Source organism: Quercus lobata, chromosome 2 (assembly GCF_001633185.2).
Source record: "Quercus lobata isolate SW786 chromosome 2, ValleyOak3.0 Primary Assembly, whole genome shotgun sequence".
NCBI lineage: Eukaryota > Viridiplantae > Streptophyta > Magnoliopsida > Fagales > Fagaceae > Quercus > Quercus lobata.
The window spans coordinates 73,507,820-73,530,472 of NC_044905.1; the positions used below are offsets into that span (position 1 = coordinate 73,507,820).

The 22,653-nt window shown below is 31.7% G+C and overlaps 3 protein-coding genes across 5 annotated transcripts; 2 read left to right on the top strand and 1 right to left on the bottom strand.

The window, feature by feature from the left end:
* The first annotated feature begins 846 nt into the window (after positions 1-846).
* Positions 847-2,891, top strand: LOC115978245 (pectate lyase-like). The gene is made up of 3 exons (XM_031100268.1): positions 847-1,013; positions 1,125-1,865; positions 2,469-2,891. The coding sequence occupies exons 1-3, from the start codon at positions 904-906 to the stop codon at positions 2,827-2,829; spliced, it is 1,212 nt and encodes a 403-aa protein (XP_030956128.1). The 5' UTR covers positions 847-903; the 3' UTR covers positions 2,830-2,891.
* Positions 2,892-7,674: 4,783 nt separating this feature from the next.
* Positions 7,675-8,181, bottom strand: LOC115970315 (arabinogalactan protein 1-like). The gene has a single exon (XM_031089970.1). It carries the CDS (start codon positions 8,179-8,181, stop codon positions 7,675-7,677), a length of 507 nt encoding a protein of 168 aa, XP_030945830.1.
* A 4,030-nt stretch (positions 8,182-12,211) lies between these two features.
* Positions 12,212-16,821, top strand: LOC115976539 (mitochondrial inner membrane protease ATP23). 3 transcript variants are annotated; one of them, XR_004088329.1, is made up of 7 exons: positions 12,212-12,417; positions 12,610-12,731; positions 13,121-13,258; positions 13,345-13,428; positions 14,535-15,542; positions 15,637-16,292; positions 16,381-16,821. XR_004088329.1 is itself a non-coding variant. In XM_031097864.1 (5 exons), exons 1-5 carry the CDS (start codon positions 12,312-12,314, stop codon positions 14,667-14,669), a joined length of 585 nt encoding a protein of 194 aa, XP_030953724.1. In that variant the 5' UTR covers positions 12,212-12,311; the 3' UTR covers positions 14,670-16,821. The 3 variants fall into 3 exon arrangements, 1 of the variants encoding a protein (XP_030953724.1); XR_004088328.1 differs by having other exon boundaries at positions 14,535-16,292; XM_031097864.1 differs by having other exon boundaries at positions 14,535-16,821.
* Positions 16,822-22,653: the final 5,832 nt, after the last annotated feature.

Sequence of the window (22,653 nt, forward strand, 5' to 3'; positions counted from 1 at the left end):
GATATATTTATTAAAGAAGAAATTGATAGTTATTTTTAAGGTGCTTAATTAATTAATTTGTTTGTTAAATATATAAGATTTTTGTTCAAGCAAAAATCAAAATATTTAAATCTAAGATCTACATTAAACCACAATTTAACCAAAGTTCCAATGACAACTCATAATAGACAAAATATAGCAAAATTAATGAACCTTTCTATTATAATTTTCTGTTCACCTAAGGTTGAGCCTGTGAAAGTTCAATGGTTGAAGCATAGGAATGATAAGGCCGTATAATGGAATGCGGGCGGATCATGGGTACTTCATCCCCACATTGGAGAAAGGAAAACTTTGCACCACAAGAATAAGATGGTCAAAACAAGATGATAGAAAGGTATTTTATTATCCTTAATGAGGTTGTATGCACCTAGCATGAGATGAAATGAAACAAGACGGTTCACAAAGTAACTAAAGTCCTTTCTAACCCATCACCTCTTTGGAATGAGGACAATTTGTACGATCAGAACGGAGCAGGACATTTTGTCATCTCTAAAAGTAATTATAACGTAATTATAACAAAACATGTACTAGTGGAGGTGTTTCATATGAATGGGAACGGGGCGCAAAGACTACAGAAAAAACATTTACGGGCCCGTTTAAGACAGAGAGTCAACCAAATTGACTTACAGGGTTTGATTTTATTGGGGCTTGATTTACGGTTTTAAACTACCAAAAAATGTAAAAACTTAAAAACAAAAGATAAAAACAAAACCCTGAAATTACGATAATGGAGACCCTACATGCACAGATTAATTAATCACGCCTGTACTCTCGGCTTTTATTTCTTTATAACCCACCAAGTCTACACCACAGCTCTCACCTCACTCCAATTTGCCTCCACTTTCTTCCAAGTCCAAGAAAAAAATGTCTCGTCTTTCTCTTTTGCTCCTTATCTTCATCTACATTCTAACCCCAAGTTTTGTTTTCTCATCACCAGTACAAGACCCAGATCTTGTTGTACATGAAGTACATAGGTACGTAAGAATAAGATCCACATTATTATGTTACATTTACATATATCTTATACTATAATTCATGCTCTACGTAAGTAAAGATTAATGTGACATTTTTTTGTTTGTTAATAGGAGCATCAATGCCTCTAGGAGGAACTTGGGATATTTATCTTGTGGAACAGGCAACCCAATTGATGATTGTTGGCGTTGTGACCCCAATTGGGACAAGAATCGCCAGAGATTAGCTGATTGTGCCATTGGTTTTGGTAAGAATGCAATTGGAGGAAGAAATGGCCACATCTACGTGGTCACTGACTCTAGTGATGATGATGCCGTGAACCCAAAACCGGGTACTCTACGACATGCCGTAATACAAGATGAACCCTTGTGGATTATCTTCAAAAGGGACATGGTAATTAAGCTTAAGCAAGAGCTAGTGATGAACTCTTTCAAGACCATTGATGGTAGGGGTGCTAGTGTTCACATTGCTGGAGGGCCATGCATTACCATACATCATGTCACTAATATCATCATCCATGGCATCAATATTCATGATTGTAAGCAAGGAGGCAATGCTGACATAAGAGACTCCCCTCATCACTATGGCTGGTGGACTGTATCGGATGGTGATGGGGTGTCCATCTTTGGAGGGAAGCACATATGGGTGGATCATTGCTCATTGTCTAATTGCCATGATGGTCTCATAGATGCCGTCCATGGATCTACGGCCATCACCATCTCCAACAACTACATGACTCATCATGACAAGGTCATGCTTTTAGGCCACAGTGATTCCTTCACACAAGATAAAGACATGCAAGTCACTGTAGCCTTTAATCATTTTGGAGAAGGGCTAGTGCAAAGAATGCCAAGGTAGGTAACTCATGTTCAAAATTGAAAAAAAATAAAATAATAACGGTGGCACACTTTAAGTCATCGATCTATAGATAAATAATTATTACGAATGCTATGAATATTACAAATGCTATTACATAAATCTCTCAAATTAACAAATCAACTTTTAAATATTTATATTCATTCATGTTAGATCGTAAAGTTTTGTAATAAGTTTATATTTTTACATAAATAAATTAAATGTGATATTTAAGATAATACAAATTTAACTATAAAGACTATATTACTAATTACATAGAAGTAATTTAAATATTTATTTATCATGTTGTCAAAGTAGCATTAATTACATTCAATTTTATGTTGGTTTGTAAGTTTTTTATAGTTGTTAAAATATAAATCCAATAAGCTTTAAATCTATTGTAGTTATACTATACTCACATTACTTACAACACTCATATGTCTACTTATATAAGATAATCCATTATACAATTTTCACATATATTGTCTAGCTGCTTATATTGTAAAGACTTTTTCAGTCTTTACATTAGTAAAATTGTTAATTAGTAACTTTACTGTTTCCATCCTTCAAAGTTGATAAAGGTGAATTTGAAAAATGTACAGGTGTAGACATGGGTATTTTCATGTGGTGAACAATGACTACACTCACTGGGAAATGTATGCTATTGGAGGGAGTGCTGACCCTACTATCTACAGCCAAGGCAATAGATTTCTTGCACCTGATGACAGGTCTAAGAAAGAGGTGACCAAGCACGAGATTGCATCAGAGAGTGAATGGAAGCACTGGAACTGGAGGTCCGAAGGGGATTTGCTGTTGAACGGAGCATACTTCCGGCAGTCGGGAGCAGGTGCATCTTCTAGCTATGCTAGGGCATATAGCCTGAGTGCAAGACCATCTACTCTGGTGGGCTCAATGACCATGACTGCTGGTTCACTTAATTGTAGGAAGGGTTCCCGCTGCTAATTGAGCACACTGAACCCCTAGTTTATCAGCTAAAAATAACTGTGAGAGCAACTAGAAAAAAGGATGAGAACAATATTAATCCTTTGTTTGCCAACAGTTTACTATATATATATATATATATATGTATTTGTAGTGTTTTATGTTACTTAACCACTTAACAAGTATCTCTTGCAAAGATTATATATATATATATATATATATATTCAATTTCTCACATGTTGTGGAATCCACATACCTATAGAATTCATGTATTTTGAGAAATCTCCAAAATAAATAAAGCCGATACATAAGATAATTAAAAAAAATTAAAAAAATTACCCCATAGATAGGGGCAGAATTGAAGTGCCAGTAAGTCATAAGACCAGTGGCAAATTTTTCTTTAAAACCATTTTGTGTGATATTGACTGCATTTTCCGTATCATAAGGAAGTCAAGTGTTGATTTAATTGACTTCTTTGTTTTTCCCTTAGCCACCCTTTTTATGGTGAAATCTCAGTCTTTTCCTTCTGTGTTAAATAGTGGAGGTCCATATGTGAACAAGAACAACTAAAGATCATCTAGCTGTGGAGAAAAAACACTTGTTATAAAAGTGATAATATACTCCTTTTCTTTCACTTTTGTTTTTGGGGGCCAAAGACTAGAAAAATTCCAAATGTTATAATTAAATATTTATGTTGAATCTAGAATCTTCACTCTAAAAATAGACTAGACAATTAAATTGGCTTCTTCTTGTGAATTTCAAATCTATTCTAGCTTAAGCTCATGTATATTGACTAAATCTTTTGAAGAAAATATAAAGGCAACTAAAGAAGTGCGGATCAGCTAAGTGTTAGGTCAACTGCTAAAATTTCTTAATGAAATCTAATCTTACTAAAGTATTATTAATGAACTCTAGAGAGACAAAGATAGAATACATAAAACTAGTATAATGAAATCTATATCAACAATATTGTTCCGAATCTAGGAGTATGACCTTATTACCAGCTACATTTCCACTCGGAAAGCAAGTAATTCAGTTTCATATAACCGAATAGATATGCTCATCTTGATCTCATATAAGAACAAGGTTTTAATGATTGATTGAATATATATATACACGCACACATATATATACACATATAGAGTGAGGATTTACATTGGGTGTAACTTTATACCATATTAATTACATCATATGACAATTCTTTATTAATTAATATTTTGAAAATTCTATTATTAGATTTCATATTCTCTAGATTAATTCTTAATACGCGTACTAAATTTCGTTGTAAATAGATGATCTTTACTATTTGATATATAAACTTATTTTGAAAATTCTATTATTAGATTACATATTCTCTAGATTAATTCGTAACATGCGTGCTAAATTTCGTTGTAAACAGATGATCTTTTCTATTTGATATATAAACTTATGTTTTATACATAATTTTAGAACACAAAAATTTAAAATTTAAATATTTACTAAATAAGATAATTATTGATTTATGATCATCTTAAAATTTTGCAAGCATTTAGGATATAAAAGGAAAATATAATTCAACTGTAAATTTGTCAAATTTCACATCTGATAAAAAAATAGTGTAATATTATTTAAAGTTATACTAAAGTTATAACCAAATCTAGATATTTGTAAGAAGAGTAATATGAAAAGCACATATTTTCTTTTTATATTATTATTTTTAGATTGTTAGGGTTGTAACTTGTAAGTTGTGACTAATTTTCTTTAAGAAATTAAAAAACTAAAAACAAAAACAAAACAACAAAGCGTTGATGCTTCCCTTTTTCCTGTCAATCAACAGAATCAACTGCCAGAGGCGTAACAGTACTATCTAACTTTATTTGATCCAAAAAAAAAGAGAATCTAAATTTATAGGTAACGAGTCTTACATATCTACAGTTGATCAAGAGAGGTGGGGCTAGCAGTCTTCATGTCAAAAAAACACACACTCATTTTTAGTTGCTAGTCAAGATTGACTTGTTTACGTGCACCGACTCTTTCTCTCTCTCTCTTGCTGCATTCCAGCAAATTTGTCCCATAGACTATATAACTAAAATAAAGTAACATTAAATCATTAATGGAGGTTTGGTGAAATAGTGCGATTAGTTTAGGTAATTATTACTTTTGTGTGTATGGTAAAATTCTATGTTTGATTAAAGGCATGCATTGATAGACAACATTATGTAATTGATGTATGAATCAGATGATTTGTACTATAATAATTGTTTTTTATCATCAAGTTAAGACATTAATCAATTTTTGGTACCAATATGATATATGCTAGAAACTAGACTATAGATTAGACTAAAAAAAGAGTCAAACTAATGAATTTGTAATGATTTGTTGCTTTTTCCTGCCTCATTTGCGGTGTTGAGACTTGAGATTTTTCATATATCAATTTATTTATTTATTTGAGCATTTCAGTTATATATATATAAAAAAAAAAAAGAATGCCTTCTTCTTCTTTTTTGTTCATGACTGACAAAAGGGAGCTTCCAAACTCCTAGCCACAAAAACTTTAGTGACCTCTCTTCAGACCCAAAAAGAAAAACCCTCCAACATCTTGGATTTCTTGGTTCTTCCGTTCTTCAAATGCAAAGTAAAAGAAAGTTGCTTGACTTATTGACAATTATAATTTTTTGAGGCATATATTTCGAATGCACTTTGTTTTAATGGGTTAGGCATGGTACAAAAGAGTACAAAATAACATATTGGTTCTTCAAATTAGTGTAGTTTGAGTTTGACATACAACATAGGACATAAGTAGAAGGAAATTTTCAAAAGCCACTGGTTTAAGGTATGAACAAGTAAGTGTGGAAATTTAAATTATCTGTAGACGAATAGCTATGACTTAATGACTATCTTTATATATAGTTGAGGTATTTCCATGTCAATTGTATGCTTTTTTTTTTTTTTTTTAGAGAAAGTTTCAACCTATAGTGTCCACTCCTGATGATAGCTCTTTATCATCAGACCAAGACACCAATCAGTTTTTGGTGTAGACGAAGATTGAACTCCAGATCTCTTATACAACCATCAGAAACTTTACCAGTTGAGCTAACTGAAACCCACAATTGTATGCTTATTTGTAATGTGTGTGTACTACTGGAACTGTGATTCTATCTCATTTTTTTGGACAGTGGGACTATAAATACTAAAAAAAAAAAAGGAATATTTGAATGACCTAAGTTGGTGTAATGAATTGGTGTCATGGCTCATGACTAAAGAGTAAAGAGTTCTTTTCATTACTTAAAATAGAATAACCACTTAAAATAACGTAAGAGTTAATTTAGCAAACAAAAACATCTCACTCTAGTTAGATGACAAAAAAAAAAAAAAAAAAACTCATGGCTGAAAACCTAGTTGTTCAGGAAATTTCGAGGAGATTGTTGCGACATACCAAAAATATTTCTGGCTAATTTTGGACTGCATTCGATATGAGCGGATTTGAGACTGGGTAATCAAATCAGGGCTTCCAATTTTTTTATGTAACAACTAAGAACTCCACAATTGTATTGGTTCTCTATAAGCCACTAATCCTGTGGCCGTAAACCAATTTTCATTCCTCAAATACACAACTAGAGGATAATACATGAAAGTTAAAAGTTGAAACTTATTTTCCAATTTCCATTTTGTGGTCAATAACAATAATACAATTAAACTAGTTACTATCTGATCATATCGATCCGGACAAATTATTACTATAAGAGGGACACAATCTTTGACTATTTGGAACTTGATTTTTAGGTTCCATTTCAAATGACCGAACCACATTATATAAAAATTGATAAAGATCCATTAGATATATGGTATTGAAGGCATATATAATGTTTATGATTTTTTCCTTCTCTCATATATATGACATTCAAAATGGAAACCGAAATCCTACAAATCCCCAAATTTATTTGAATATTGGATTCTTTTCAATTTTATTCCCCCAGTTTTATTTCCTAATTATTATTATTATTATTATATACTATCATTAGAGTGGCCATTCCAGTATCAATTGGGAGATTGTCTTTTTTTTCTTTTTTTTTTTGAGAATCGAGAGATTGTCAGATTGATAGGGCTCAGAAAGATTTTAAATTAGAAGAAATCTTGTCAAGAAGTTGAATTTCTAATGTGGTTATTAAGTATGAAAATATGTTCATAAATATGTCTAACTCTTAATACTTAGAATAAAAATAAATAAAATAAAATAAAATAAAAGAAAGAGAGAATTGTCTAAGACTTTTATAGGTTTACATTGTATACACACAAAATGAGTAAATGTTGTGTACACATTTGCAAAATATATATAATATTGTACGCTTTTTACAAATATGTATAACATTTGCCACATTTGTGTATCTAAACTGTAAGTTTACAATGATTATTGTTAGTATAACGTAAACTAAGAATTTTTCAATTGAATATTAATTAGTTAATGATGCTCAGTTTCTATGCTATGCTGTCCAGCTGCTAGCCAACTGGTAAAATCTACGAAGTTATTGACATGCAAATATAAATTATATTATATGGTAATTTGAAGCAACGTTTAATCACATTATCCAAAATGCATTTGAAATCTCAAAAGTGCAAATGAATTCTTTTTCCGATCAAATTGTATATATGTAACCCAAGAAAAGCACATACATGTATAACCAAAAAAACAAACATTATTTAAATGAAATACAAACTATCTCAGTTTTAAAAGCATAAACAAAGAACTTAAAAATGGCTTCCTCTTAATTAAAAAGCTAATACACAAACGTATAAAGCAAATGGTAACACATAACAAGTAACATACACGGTCAAAGGATAACTCCGTACAACAATATCCTCATCAAACAACATGTTAACTGTCTAAGCTTAAAAGGCGAAGAAGCCAGCAACGATGGTAGCTCCGACAGCAACGGAGGCCTTAAGAGCAGTGGCGCCGCTGTCTGTGGTGGTGGTTGCAGGAGCTGGGGCCCCATCATCAGATGCAGGTCCTTCGGCGGGGCCACCTACTGGGGTTGCCACGCTCCCAGGGGCGGGGGGAGATGAGACATCGTCGTCAGCGGGGGAAGCAGCAGGGGTAACGTCGTCATCATCATCATCACTGGGAGGAGGGGAGACGGGTGTTGTAGTAGGTGGGGTGGGAGGGGCAGGGGCAGACCTAGGTGCCTGCGTTGGGGGGTTAGTGGGAGCAGGGGTGGAGGTAGGAGGAGGAGAGACGGGGACGGGGGCTGCAGGTGAAGATGATGGAGTGGTAGGCGGGGATTGCGGCGTAGGCGAGACGGTGGGGGAGGTACTAGGAGTTCCATCATCTTGAGCTGCTACAAAACCAGCAGCCACAAGGAAAATGAGAGCAAGAACAATCACTTGACGTGCCATGTTGATTGTTTTTTTTTTTATTTATTTATTTGTGGACGTAATAGTAGTAGATTAGGGATTCTTGAGATTGCAGTACTTCTCTAAGATATATAGAGAAACACCGCACACCAAAGAATGAGATAAAAGGGTGGTGAGGAAGAGGAGAATATATAGGATTAAGGGTGGGAGGGAAGATAGGGAAATGTATGGAGGGGAAGAGAGAAGGAGGGTGTTTGTTCGGTTTAGACAGTCGGTTTGTTGGTTTTAGGGTGAAGGAGAGGAGAGAGAGAAGAGGGGGGTGTCAGTGTTTGGGTGACCGGGTTTGGTGGCCTTGTGACAACTAGCATGCGTCGTCTTCTTTTCTTAGAATGAGACTTTTTGTGGTTGGGGGAGTCTCAAACCAGTTGTAACTTTTTATATACAGCACGTAAACACAAATATAATTCCAGGTTGGAGATCTTAATTAATTGGAATTAATGACACAAACTTGAAAAGGATGTTCAAGTTTTGTATATAAATTAAATTACAGACTTACATAATGAATGAGTTGGAAAATATTGATTTGTATTTCAATTGAATTCCTATGAAATTCTTTTCTCTCTTTCTCTTTCTATCTGTATCTGACTTTATGAAGATAATATTAAATAAATAATGACAACTGGTTATTTAAATAAAATAGAATGTAAAATAGATAATATGACATAAGAGTTTTTGAAAAATGATCTTATAAAATAGAAAAAATAGGCTCTCATGTTAAAATAGACAAGAATTTATGTATAAGTTAATGCAAATGCTCTAAAATGATGAGGATGAATTTATCCACAATATGATCTCACTTATAATAGATATAATGTGATTGCATAAAATAGAAAAAGTAGGCTTTTATATATGTTAAAATAGACAAAAATTTATGTATGAGAAAATGCAAATGCTCTAAAGTGATGAGAATGAATTCATTCACAATATAATCTCATGACTTATAACAGACGGCTTAAGTTCACGATGTTTACGGTCACGACCACTGAATTTTTTATATAAGAGAATGCATGATGAACGTGCCCCTTACCCTAAATTGTAGAAATGGTTGAACTCAGAGGAAATGAAGCCAATCTGAGACACTCTCTCTCTCTTTATATATATACACAGTATACACTAATAATTTTAAGACCCAAGCTATGAGAAAAATGAAAAATCCCACAAAGATACTCTTATTAATAGAAAACATCGTAAGTGCTGATTTAAGCTTTAGAAATATCAAATATTAGAAATATTAGGTTGACATCATATCGTTGCTACCTAACTCATTTGATTTCCCTTTGTGCATGTATACATGTCGTACAAATTTTAAACAAGCCGTGTAAATAATCACCAATACATCATCATAAAGCAAATTACAAAGATTTTAAAGACACTCCCGTTTAATGTTTTATTATTTTTGATGTTACGGTAATAAACGCGCTCTTTTAAATTTGAAAGTTAAATTCCGTAATAATCGTCTCTCATAACAATCGACTGCTCAAAAATACGGATATAAAGATACCAAAAATTTGAAGTTTGCCAATCCATTTGCGGTCTAGAAACTAGCAATCCTATCTATCTAAAGTCAAAGGGGGTATAACATATTGTACATATCTATTTAATTCTATTATCTCATATACGATAATAATAAAGTAAAACATTTTTTTTACTTATACTTGAACATTGGCCTTTATCCACACACTCTATAAGTACTTATACTTATAAAATGACCATCACGCCAATGGTATACGGTAATAATAAAGTAAAACACTTACATTGAAATGTACTACTACAAAACACTAACAAAAAAAAGTTTCAAATGAATATTTTATTAATTTATTAAAATCCTAATTACCCAAAATTAAAAACTAAAGCTACCAGTTACAAATCCCAATTTGTTATTGTTGCTGTGTCAGTGCATTATAGTTCCTTAACAAAACAAAAAAAGCTAAAAATGGAGTACAAAATTTTATTACAAAAAATTTACAAGTTGATGTGCCAATGAATGAGATTAGTGTGACCACAACACGATATTAAGTACCCATTTGGGTACAACTAAAACGTAGTGCGTTTGCGTTTCAGCGGTTTTTTTTTTTTTTTCCCTTAATTGAGAAGCACGTTTCAGTGCTTTTCAGTGGGTCCCATGTTCACGAGACTCACAAGTCTCTTTTTTCAACAAAACTTTCATTAAAAATGGGTCCTACGGCACTATTTACACATTTAAAAATTATTTTGCTATAATGTTTTTAATTTTTAGTTTTCAACAAAATAAATGGTATCAAAATGGACCCTAAATAATTGTTTGAATTATTATTATTACTTTTTTATGATTATTAACACATTAATACCTATGTAGTAAAATTTTTAATAACCCTAACATACCTAAAAAAAATTTGTTAGGATGTTCTATGGATTAAATCACTTCTTTTTTTTTTTTTTTTTTGATACTGGATTAAATCACATTTGATAAAAGTTAAAGGTCATGATATAAAGATTAAAGTATTAATCTCAATAACATATATGGTAAATGTTTCCATATTTTTGTTTATAATTTTTTTAAAAATAAACGTAACTTACTCGTGTCGATCTTTATTCATTTTCATATCTGTATGCCAAATTTTTGAAACGCACTTTTTCTGAAAGATACCAAATTATACCCATCCTTATACTTACAGTATTATACCCATAGCGTATTTTATTAAATATGATAAACACCTACATTATAACTTCAACAAATTTAATTTAATTTAATTTTAATTAGTTCTTAAAATACAAATTCAACCCTAACTGAGAATGCGAAAAACATGGGGCTCTATCCTGAGGCTTTCCAATAAGAAAAGACTCATCACAATAAAAAGGGCCCTATCTTGTGAGTGCATAAGATAATTTCAAAAGAAAAAAAAAAAGTTCAATCCCAGTAAAAAAAAAAAAAAAAAAAGACCATCCTAATAATTGGTTTGGTAGAAATAATTATAAAAAAATTAAAATGGATAGATAGATTGAATTAACCATGTTATCGATAAGGAAATATTTTCAAAATCAAAAAGAAAGAAACAAAAATCGTGGCATGTTTTCCAAGAGATGTTGCCTTCTCTCTAAAGTCTAAATGCAAAAACTTATTTAATAATTTTGTATCTAAAGAAATGATAATCATTTAAATATTTTATTGAGATGAAATAATAATAATTAAATATGAAAGATCCTATTTAAAACTATCGCCTTAAGTTTTAAATTACATTGAACTAGCCTTAATGTAGGATGCTTAATTAAACAAGAAAAAATTTTCAAACCAAAATGCCCATAAAGTAGTTTCTCATTAAAGGATGTTTTATATATTTGATGTAAGAGATTAAATTCTATAACTATGTGGCGTAAAATCTAAGTTTTACCCCCCTCCAATCTCAGTATGTCACATCATCATATTACATATTAAAAAATAGTCACAACCACACTCAGTCAATTTTAATACTCATTTGAAAAATCTAATTTAAGTGTGAGTTTATTGTGAGATGTTATTATGTGTGGTAGGATGTATTGAATTTTAAGTAAAACACTAATGTGACAATCTCTTATTAGATGATGTAAAACATGAGTCTTATACCGCATTTTTATCAAATTCAGATTCTGTAAGAGAAGGTATGCATCCAACTCGGATTGTAATTTTATTTTAAGTCTCAGGTGGGTTGGGTTTAGGTCGATAGTTTTTCAACCCATATGACCCAACCCATCATATAATTATCATTATTTTAACTAATTTAATTTAATTTTTTTGGTTTTTTGAGAATAAAATTTGAAATTTAGTATTAAGAATATTATGTGAATTATAATAATTTATTAAAAAAATGTTTAAATAATTTATAAAAGTTCAAAAGTTATAAGACATGAAAAATATAAGTGTAACCCTTCTACTAAACTCAATTCCAACCGATCTATATGGGTTGGATTTGTTTTTATATATGCTATGAATTGGAAATTTTGTCACCTATTTTAACGAAAGAGATAGTGATAATAATAAATAATAGTAATAGGCCCAACCCATTGGTTTTTTAGACTGCCGGATCCGACCGTTGACCCGAAAAACCACTTTGTGTGGGATAGAGAGACCTCCTCTGCCAAAAAGATCAAACGGAAAAATGGAGGAACCCATCCCGGAACCCGGATCCGTACCCTTCTCCTCCGCCTCCAACGGCGGTAGATCCATAGAGGAATGCCAATCCATGATCCAAAGAAGTCTTCGAAGTAATTTTTCAAAAACCCTCTCTATTTTTTGTTGAATACAAACTTATTAGGGTTTAGGGTTTTTGGAACTTTCACCATTTCATTTCCTTTTCCTACTGATTCTGAGCTTCCAAACAGGGAATATTGATAGAAATGACTTCATTTCATGTGGGTTTTTTGTTTTTTTTTTTTTTGTTTTGTTTTTGGTGATAGTTCCAATGGTGAAGTTTCTGAGGGAGCATTTGGAGAAATCTGGGTGTGTAGTTGGGGACAAGTTCATCAGGGCCGCCCGTTGTAACAAGCAAATCAGTGGCGGTTACGTTCGCGGCGAAGGGGTATTCATAATTTATTCAATTGTATTTGGTCTTTCTTTGGTTTTTTGTAATTATCAAAGTTGGAGCTTTTGCATTTATACATTGGAATTTAGTAATTTTGTAATTGAAATTTTTGCTTCAATTTGTAGTTGGGGATTTTATGAAGTTATAGTATTGTTTTTTGAATGTTTTTTTTTTTTTTATTGAGTTTAGTCCAAGAATGGCATTGTGTTATGATTATGTTATGTTAAAGTCAGTGTGTACATGCCTGAAGTGAATATTTGAACATTGTATGAATAAATGTTATATATCTATCTATGATTGGTGGGAAAGTCTACGATAGACTAATTCTCTCTTTTTTTTGGTTTGTTGGGGTTCTGTGCACGTGTGTGTGTGTGTGTGTGTTTTAGATTATGGTTTGTAGTAATCACATGAACATTCAAGACGAGGTGGACCAAGTGGTGATACATGAGCTAATTCACGCGTATGATGACTGCCGTGCTAGAAACTTGGACTGGGCTAACTGTGCTCACCATGCTTGCAGTGAGGTGTGTGCCAGTGTGGTGGAACTTTTTTAATCCTCAGGTTGTTTTTTCTTTCAATGAAAGAATGTGTTTCTATTGTCGATAAACAGATTCGGGCCGGTCATCTAAGTGGTGATTGCCACTACAAGCGGGAATTTCTGCGGGGTTATATGAAGCTACGAGGCCATGAACAAGTGAGCTTCCCCCACTTTACTTTACTTTACTCTTATCCTGTCTTTACAATCTGATAGCATTGAGTGGTCTCTTTTCAACTGATTAGCAGTCTTTTTTAATTTGGAAGTCTGCAAAAGACCAAAAAATTCAGTTTGTAATTTGTAACTGAAAAAGAGAGAGCATAAACTTTTATGTACATGGGGACTATTCAGCAAAATTAAGTCTCTTGGATTTTGCAGTTACCAATTACAAATAACAGGGATGCCGCTCCTTTTTGAATGAGAATGCTACTGACAGCATTATGCTAAATCTGAACCATATGAGATGCTCACATACTCTGTGACAGCACAAAGATTCATGACAAATGGCCAAGTTCCCCTTACATTACATAAAGTCAACAGTGATATCATATCTTCTAGAGTACATGATTGTGTTCTGCTAGGAGACTAACTAAAATATTGGGTAGAGCTTAAAATCTGTATTGCATGTTTGCTTACAGGACTGAGACTTTGGTAGAATTGTAAAATGAGTTCTGGAATCTTAAATTTCAGTCCCCACCCTAGTATAAAAGTAGTTTTATTAAGGTTATCTTTTTCTTATCAGGAAACCATTCTGTGAGCTGAAGAATTCAGCAATGATAATGTAACTACTTTACTTCGGAGAATGACATAGGCTAATTTGAAAGTAGCCTGAATTACTGCTGCATTCGATGATAAGAAGGAATTCCTCATGTTATTGTTAATATGTTAGTAAAAAATTTCATTCCCTACCTATTTAAGGGTAATGGACCTTAATGATTACTCTGCATACAGTTGAGGATCATATTACATTCCTCATAATCTCCCCTCCACCACCCCCCCCCCCCTGCGCATGTGCGGGCGTGGGCGGGTGTGTGTGCCTGTGTGCACAGGTGCTCATGTGTGTATGTTACATAGAAAATTGCAAGTCATTTATAATGGTCGGTCGATGGTCAACTAGGTGTATATACCATCTAGCTTAAATTATGCCCAATTCATTTCTTGCCCATTTGCATAACAAATGCAATACTCTTTATGCTATAGTGTCATTTAGGCATTTTTTGTTATGTGATTAATTCATTTATGGGTTTTCATTTTGACATTTGAAGGAATGTGTGAGAAGAAGAGTCATGAAATCAGTGATTGCTAACCCTTACTGCTCAGAAGCAGCTGCAAAGGATGCCATGGAAGCTGTCTGGGATGTTTGTTACAATGATACACAGCCCTTTGACAGAGCTCCCTGAAACATGCTGATCACTACTTGCCAATGCCAAACCAGCTGTCCCTTCCAGTTTTCTTGTAGGAATGGTGTTGTAGCAGACTCTGGCTTTGAAGCGAGTAATATGCCCTTATTTTTGAGTTGAAATGACTTAAGTCAATCAGAAAGCTCATTTTATTTAGATTCTTTCTCCATTTTCTCTGAGATATAACTGCATAAAGAGAATTTTACATTTTTGAATGTTATACATTATTGTACACCAATGATTGATGCTTTCTCAGAGACAAATTCAAATTCAAAGAATAAGAATCCCTTTATTAGTTGTGCCTCTTTCAATCAGAAGAAGTATGTATTTTTGTTATAATGCTGATCGAATGCTTCTGTCATTAGAGGAATGCAATTTATGATGATTGGAATGTGAGTACTGAGCATGTTTTGCTGGAATTGACTCCTTAAGAAAAATGTAAATTGTAAACCTTTCAGTTATTTGCAATTGTGCTCATGTTTGAAACCCTCGTTTGAAACCATCTTATGCTTTGCATAATTAAACTGATCTGATGAAATAGAATGGTGTGTGTGGAATGCATATTTCAAAGCCTTTTGAAATGACAACTGCCTTGCCAAGGAAGTCCAAATCTGGAAGCAAATTCAGTTGATAGGCAAGAACAAAGTTGGCCAACTTCATTGAAATGGTTCTGTTATAACAGTGAGACACCAAGAAGAAAAGCTCCAGTCAGAAATGCTAAGATAGACATGATTGCTGCAGCTTTGAACAATTTGCTGACATTGGTTTCAGATAGTGTTTTCTGCAGATCTTCTTTAAACACATCTTTGTGCACACCTCTGATATGCATTGTCAGTCATTAACTCTAATTCAAAACAATTATACAGATGAGAGGTACGAAGAAAAGCTTCAGGCATAAATTCTAAGACATGATAGCTACAGCTTTGAACAATTTGCTGATATTGGTTTCAAATCATGTTATTTGCAGATCTTCTATAAACACATCTTTGTGCACACCTCTGATATGCATTGTTAGTCATTTACTTTAATTCAAAATCATTCATATGGATGAGAGGTACGCATAAGCGATATGCACAGGAGATGTGTAAGTAACATTTTGTTCCCATTTCTGAGGTTGCCAATTGAGCCACTTAGCTGACTGGCTGGTTGACCGGGTGAGCCTAGTCTTCAATCTTCTACAATGTAAACGGCTATAGTTTATTTGGAGATTGTGGACCATGTGGTCATATATCCTCATGACTTTATTCTTTTTGAGTATTATACTTGTAGAAAGAACAAAAAGAACCTGAACATGTTAGCCTATACACATTCTTCTTTTTAGATTTTCGTGTTAGCTAGATTTTTGTATGATGCATGTTGTCATTATTTAAATGGTTTTTTTTTTCCATCTTTCCTTCATTTTTATTCATTAGTGGGTCCTTTTCCTACTCTTATCCTCTTGATAAAGGGCAGCCAGTTGCATGTTGCAGAGTTAGAAGTGTTTTGCATAGCATTTTAGATAGAGGTGGGAGGGATGAGCATGGAGAAGGTCTAATATGAAGGTGGGATATCTTCTTAAGATGATCGTCTTTCTCTTCTTTCTCAGTAGATACCACACAGTTGCTATTAGACCACACGTCTCAGGTATAAATAGATTGCATTTACTGCATTGGCATTGGTTTTTTCAGTTGTATATGCATTTAAGCCGAGCACTAAATTGATTAGTTTGCAGGTGCAAGGGGGTTGTGGGATCAGCATCAGGAATTGGAAAGGAAACATGTAAATGTGCACGAGCCAGTGTCTCAGTGGTTGTCCGAGGACTATTCTCTACCTCACAGAAGGCGACCTGTGCACAATAAGCTGGACCCTTGAGTCATGCCCTTCTGTCTCTCTCTGCTGAGCGTTCTGTTCTTCCTTGTAGTGAGTCACTTGGCTTTTAGTGTTGTTGATCTTTTATTACTGGCTTGAGGGTTGGTTTGACATGGGGTAACTTTAGCTTCATTAGCATTTAGCACAACCATGAGTAAAGTAATGGATAAATATTCCCTGTTTTCGCAGTTTCAGTTAGTTTTCATTCTAGTTTTCAATATGATGGAACTTGTACATGAAATCCTTGGTTTGTGAAACCTGAGGTGCAGTGTTGAATATAGCAATGGATCCTGCTTGTTTCCAATTCCTGTGCTAACTAATCACAGCCAGCTATGGACTTAGGTTCATAGTGTCCTGTTTTACAACACGTGTCCGCATCTAATTGTGCTCAAGTTTTTTTAATATTTCACTTTCCGAATAATAAGTTCAGCGGCAAGTTCAGCATAAGGACGGATAGTTAGAGAAAATGTTGGATTTTTGGGTACTGAGCTAGTTAGAATATACGTTTTCATCTTTTGTAATGCAAAAGTAAATTTCTGCAGCCTAAGATGAAATGGATGCTACGGATCCATTTTCAATTTGCCTCTTGATTTTCATGACATAAACTATTATCTTCATCTCATTATTCAAATTTTGCATCATTCAAAATTGACCAAACTAGAGCCTTGGTCACCAGCCTCTAACTAAAATAGTTTAGTATTATTCAGGCTTTACTAGTTTGACCGACAAGTGCCGAAAGAGGAAAAAAATGGTGTACTTTTTATACTTATTTAGGGGATCCATTATGGATTTTGGTTGAGAAATAAAGCAAGAGGAATGAAATTGATCTATTGTCCTACTCTTTCTTGGTCACAATAGTTGGCCGCGCATGCATAAACATCTCTATTTGCCCATGTTCCAAAAGTCACACAGCAGATTCGGGTTTGCATTACTTTTGCATTATCATATGGTTTTTAATTATCATAAACATCTACTTTGGACCATCTTTGATCATTTTTTAATACCCTATTATCTATGTTGTCGCTAATATGATGAAATGGGTCTTCCACGTTTTAGTTTGCTTTACAGTTGCCTAGTGTGAAAAGATGCCACGTTTAGAAGAAAAAACACATCCTTTCATGGATCTAAGTCGTGCAATTGTGCACAAGTGTACCTTAAAATATGTGTCTTTTGGGCTAAATTACAAATAGATTGAGAGACCTAATGTGATTTTCAAAAAAAGAAATGCTGATCCCCAGGCCCTTTATAAGCGAGCCATGGCCTTTTCCCCAACCCACCTGATCTGGCGACTGGTGGCATAGACCAAATTCATTTGTTCTTGGGTTTGTTTTTGTGCACCAAAATTTGAATCCACAATGTAGATTTGCTTTTTTTTAGGCTTGGTCTATTACGATTATATAGACAATTATTTTCATATAGAATTTTCCATTCGATGTTTAATATACATAATAGTAACTGTGTAGTCCTCAAATCTAATAGGCTTGTGATGAAAAAACAAAAAGAAGATGGAACTTGTGAGCTCTTCTATTATTCTTAAAATTCTCTCTTTTTTCCCCAATAAAATAATAATGATAAATTACTAAATGGAAGTAATTTAAACACTAAAATAAATCTTCTCTTCTCTTTATTTTCGAAACACAAAGCTCAATTTTTAAGATTGATGAAAAATAGCTATGAAAAACAAGTTTTGATTATACAATATAAACCCTAGAAAATTAGCAAGAACATAAATTTAAAAAAAAAAAAAAAAAAAAAAAAAAAAAAACTGACAAACTATAGAATTACGCAAAGTGTTGTCCTTAAAAGTTGATTTATGCCACCAGAGTAGTAGCTGGTGCAAATAACTCTTTTGGTCAAACAACCCCCAAGATTAGATTATAGCAACGATTTTTTAAATGAATGCACTTCCAATCATGAAGAGTCAATAACAACCATATATTGCCTTTCCTTAAACCTAAAAGTAAGAGCTAAAAATTATGTGAGAGAAGAAGAAAAAGAATAATGAAGGAGAGAGCAGACCAAAGAACTCAAGAAAAATAAAAGATCTGTTATGGTTAAAAATAAGCCAAAGAAAAATAGACTAGTGGGTTTTCAACGAGCCAAAAGGCCAACAATTACTATGTTCTTCTCTTTTTGGTTGAACATATTCAGATTGAAAGATAAGTGGTTTAATGAACTCATCTTGTGGAATAACTGTGTAATGCTTAGTCACAGAATTTATGTTTTCTTATATTAAAAAAAAAAAAACCATATTCTTGGTTTGCAATTTAGTCGAGTTCAATATGTTATGTAATCATCATCCAGACTAAGTGTCATATAATTAGTTTGGATAATTGTCATATGATAGTGAATTGGCCAGATCATGAATTGCAATTTCAAACCCCCTAATTAGAGTTTGGTAGAAACTTGAGAGGATTTTTCCAAAATTAAAGTGTGCTGCTGAGCATGGAGAACTCTAGCTCTAGGAGACTAGGACCACTAGCAAGGTTGGCAATTTTTCGAGGTTTCACGTTTCTTACTTTCCCCTTTCGTTTGGATTTTTTGTAGTTCAAGAAAAATGGCAGCCCCCCCCCCAAATTTGGTTTAAGCTTAAATTTCTCTCCTAAATTTTTAAAAGTCTAACTTGGTTCCGAAATTTTTTAAGGCTATGAATTTATTCTTTTTTACTATTTATCATTGAATTTAGACTAGGTTACCTTAGATTTTTAATGTGTTGCGGCAGTATTCTATCTGCAATGGATTAACGGATGTGGATTTCAGTTTACTCAATTTGTAAAATCTTTTATCATTGAATAAGAAATTTGTAATTCGAACTTGTCTATGCTAAAAAATAATTGATGTCTTAACCTGATTATAAGAACAATTATTATAGAGTGGAATTGTGGAAGTCATAGATTGAAATCCTTTTAAATCTATAAAATTTAAATAAAAAAGTTAGACCAACTGATAATTATTTTTTTCAGAGATGAAAAGTAAATTTTAACCATAATTTTTATTTGGCCAGTTATATCAAACATAAATATGTTAAAATGTATAGAATTTTGATATCAGGTGTGACGAAAACATAGAAACTATTTGAAGTTTCCTGATTTTGGGAGACCAACATGTGTCTTAAGGGCATTTGATTCACTTAATATTACACTACACAGTAATGTTACATTATTGTAATGTTACATTAATGTAATCTCAATACAAAAATATAACATTACATTATTTAGGAAAGTGATGAGATTAAGGTAAGGTGATATATTTTGTAATCTTAGATTATAATAAGTTAGAAAAAATAAAATGAACCAAATACCTTAATGTCACTTCACCGTAATGTGCATCACATTAGGGGCATTTGATTTGCTGTGATGTGCTCTTGATATGATGCACATTACGAAGATTTGACATTATGATTTTTGGTTTATTTTATTTTTTCTAAACATTACCATAATCTAAAATTACAAAATATATCACAATACCTTAATCTCATCACCTTTCTAAACAATGTAATGTTGTATTCTTATATTGAGATTACATTAATGTAATATTACGGTGTAATGTAACATCATGATAAACCAAATGCTCCCTAATGACACATCATAGCAAACCAAACGCACCCTAAATAAAATATATTGCCAACTTTATAATGACAATGTGCAAACAATGTCCAGCACATATGCAATTGTTGCAATTATACTGACGATTACAACAAATTAAATGTATGTTTGGTAGACTGTAATAAACACTGTAATATAATAGTTATTCCTATAATTTAGTTATTTAGTAGTTTGGTTATATTTTTAATTCATCTCTAAAAGGATGTAATAGCTATTTCTTAATAGGTGTATTAATTTCTACAATTAATATATTTCTAAATAAACAAACTTTCCATATACACATAACAATTATGAAAATAAAAAATCATAAAAAATAACTAATATCTCTTTCAAATTTAAAAAATAATATTTTTTAAGAAATATAATTATATGAGTAAGATATTTCCAAAAAATATATCTTAAGTTTGATTTAAAATACTTTCATTCCATTGTCTTCAGGGTTCTATTATTGTGTCGTCACCAAACAAATGAAGAGTTAGGGTACATTTGGTACGCTGAATGAAAATTACGATATGAATTGTAATCTTTATTACTAAAAATAAAATGTGTTATAATGTAATAAATAAACCTATTCAAAAGTTTGGTTGTGAGGTATAACATTAGAATAAAACTTAAGATTTATTTTAGGAAATATCTTACTCATACAATTATATCTCCTTAAAAATTGTTATTTTTTAAATTTAAGAGAGATATATGTTATTTTTTTAATTTTTTAATTGTTAGATGTATATGGAAAGTTTATTTATTTGGAAATATATTAAGTTTTGAAATTATTGCATTTACTAAGAAATAGTTAATACAACCCTTTTAAAGATGAATAATTATTCCTCATTTTGAAGAATAGCTATTCATAAGGAATGACTATTTCTTTTAATTAAAACATAACCAAATAAAGAATAGCTAAACCATAGGAATAACTATTACATTACAATAATTATTACAGTCTACCAAATATGCTCTAAGCATTACATTACAACATTTTGTATTCTTTGTAATATATATTCCTATTCCTATGTAATTACTGTTACAATCTACTAAACGTGTCCTAAGGATAATATTGACTTGGTTTATTTATTTTATTTTTAACTAAATTAATCCATTTGAAATAATTGATAGTTCATGGGTGATATTGAAATTTTAAATATAATTTAGAAACAAAATTGTATCTTGCAATTTCGTTTCTTTTAAAAATAGTCAATAAGTTACTAGATGCTTCTTTGTGGCTAAGAAGTATTTAATTTTTTGTAAGATGCAACCAATATTACACTCACATAATGTGTAAGACTCGTGAGATCCACATGTTATGACTATGATATTACATGCATTTAGAGTAATAGATATTATTTTATTGACAACATCCTAATGTAAATGTCATAAATCAAACGCAAGAAAATAATGCTCATCAAACATTTCTTCATACCACATTGAAAGGGCATGTATTATATAAACTAGCTTGTGATTTAAATATACATTAAGATACATAATATAATTTAAATATTATTGATAGTCATTTTTATATTTTTTTTTTTACTCTTTAAAAAGTCTTGTAAAAATATTATTAGGAAAAAAAATGTAAATTGTCAATTTTTTAATTTTTTTAAGTTCATTAATTTTAAACTCTTTAGTTTTTGTACGCAATAACTTATTTGGATGAATATTTATGATGTGGTCCCCACATTTTATTCCAAATTAAAAAATAAAACTCTTTTTAAAAATAAGTAATTTAGGACACATGGCATAAAATTAGATTCAATTGTAGAGTCTAATTAAATTTTTTCTAAGCTTTGCCTATATACACACACATAAAGCTTCTTGACCAATTTTGAGTCACATCATAAGTTGTGCTTGGAACATATGACTCAAAATCAATCTTTACACAGTCCTAGTATATCTTTTCATTTATTGTCTATATAAATACATTAAAAATATTATTATAGTCAGTAAATATTTCAAGAATTTTTTTAAATTATTTATTTATTTAAAGTTATTTTATATATTTAACATAAAATTCAATTCTAATAAAAACTTGATGGTTTCAATGATATATTTTAAGATAATTTTATTATTCAATTTCAAACATTACTGATTTTTTATTTATTTGATTTACATGTCTTTATTTTAATTAATTTATACAACGTATGAACAACTAATGGATATTTACTTTTCTCTCTTTTAATGTATATTTTTATACTTTGTAGAAAACATTTTTGTACATTAAAAAAAAGAAAAAGGGGTTTTGCTACAAATATGTTTGGAGGCTATAATCACCGATAGAAAGATGACACGTGTATTATCATATGTAATGCACATGATTCATTTGGTTGGTTGGTTTAAGTGAGCCATATGTATCATACATGATAAGGACAAATGTAATCTTCCTATTATTGATTGAACAAAACTTAGGTACAATACTTTAAGTGTTGTTCTTATGTTCTCCTTTTAAAATTCTGTCATGTGGCTACTTAATTAAAAAATACATTTCTATTTCATGAAAAAATTCCACATGACAGAATTTTAAGAGGAAAACTTAA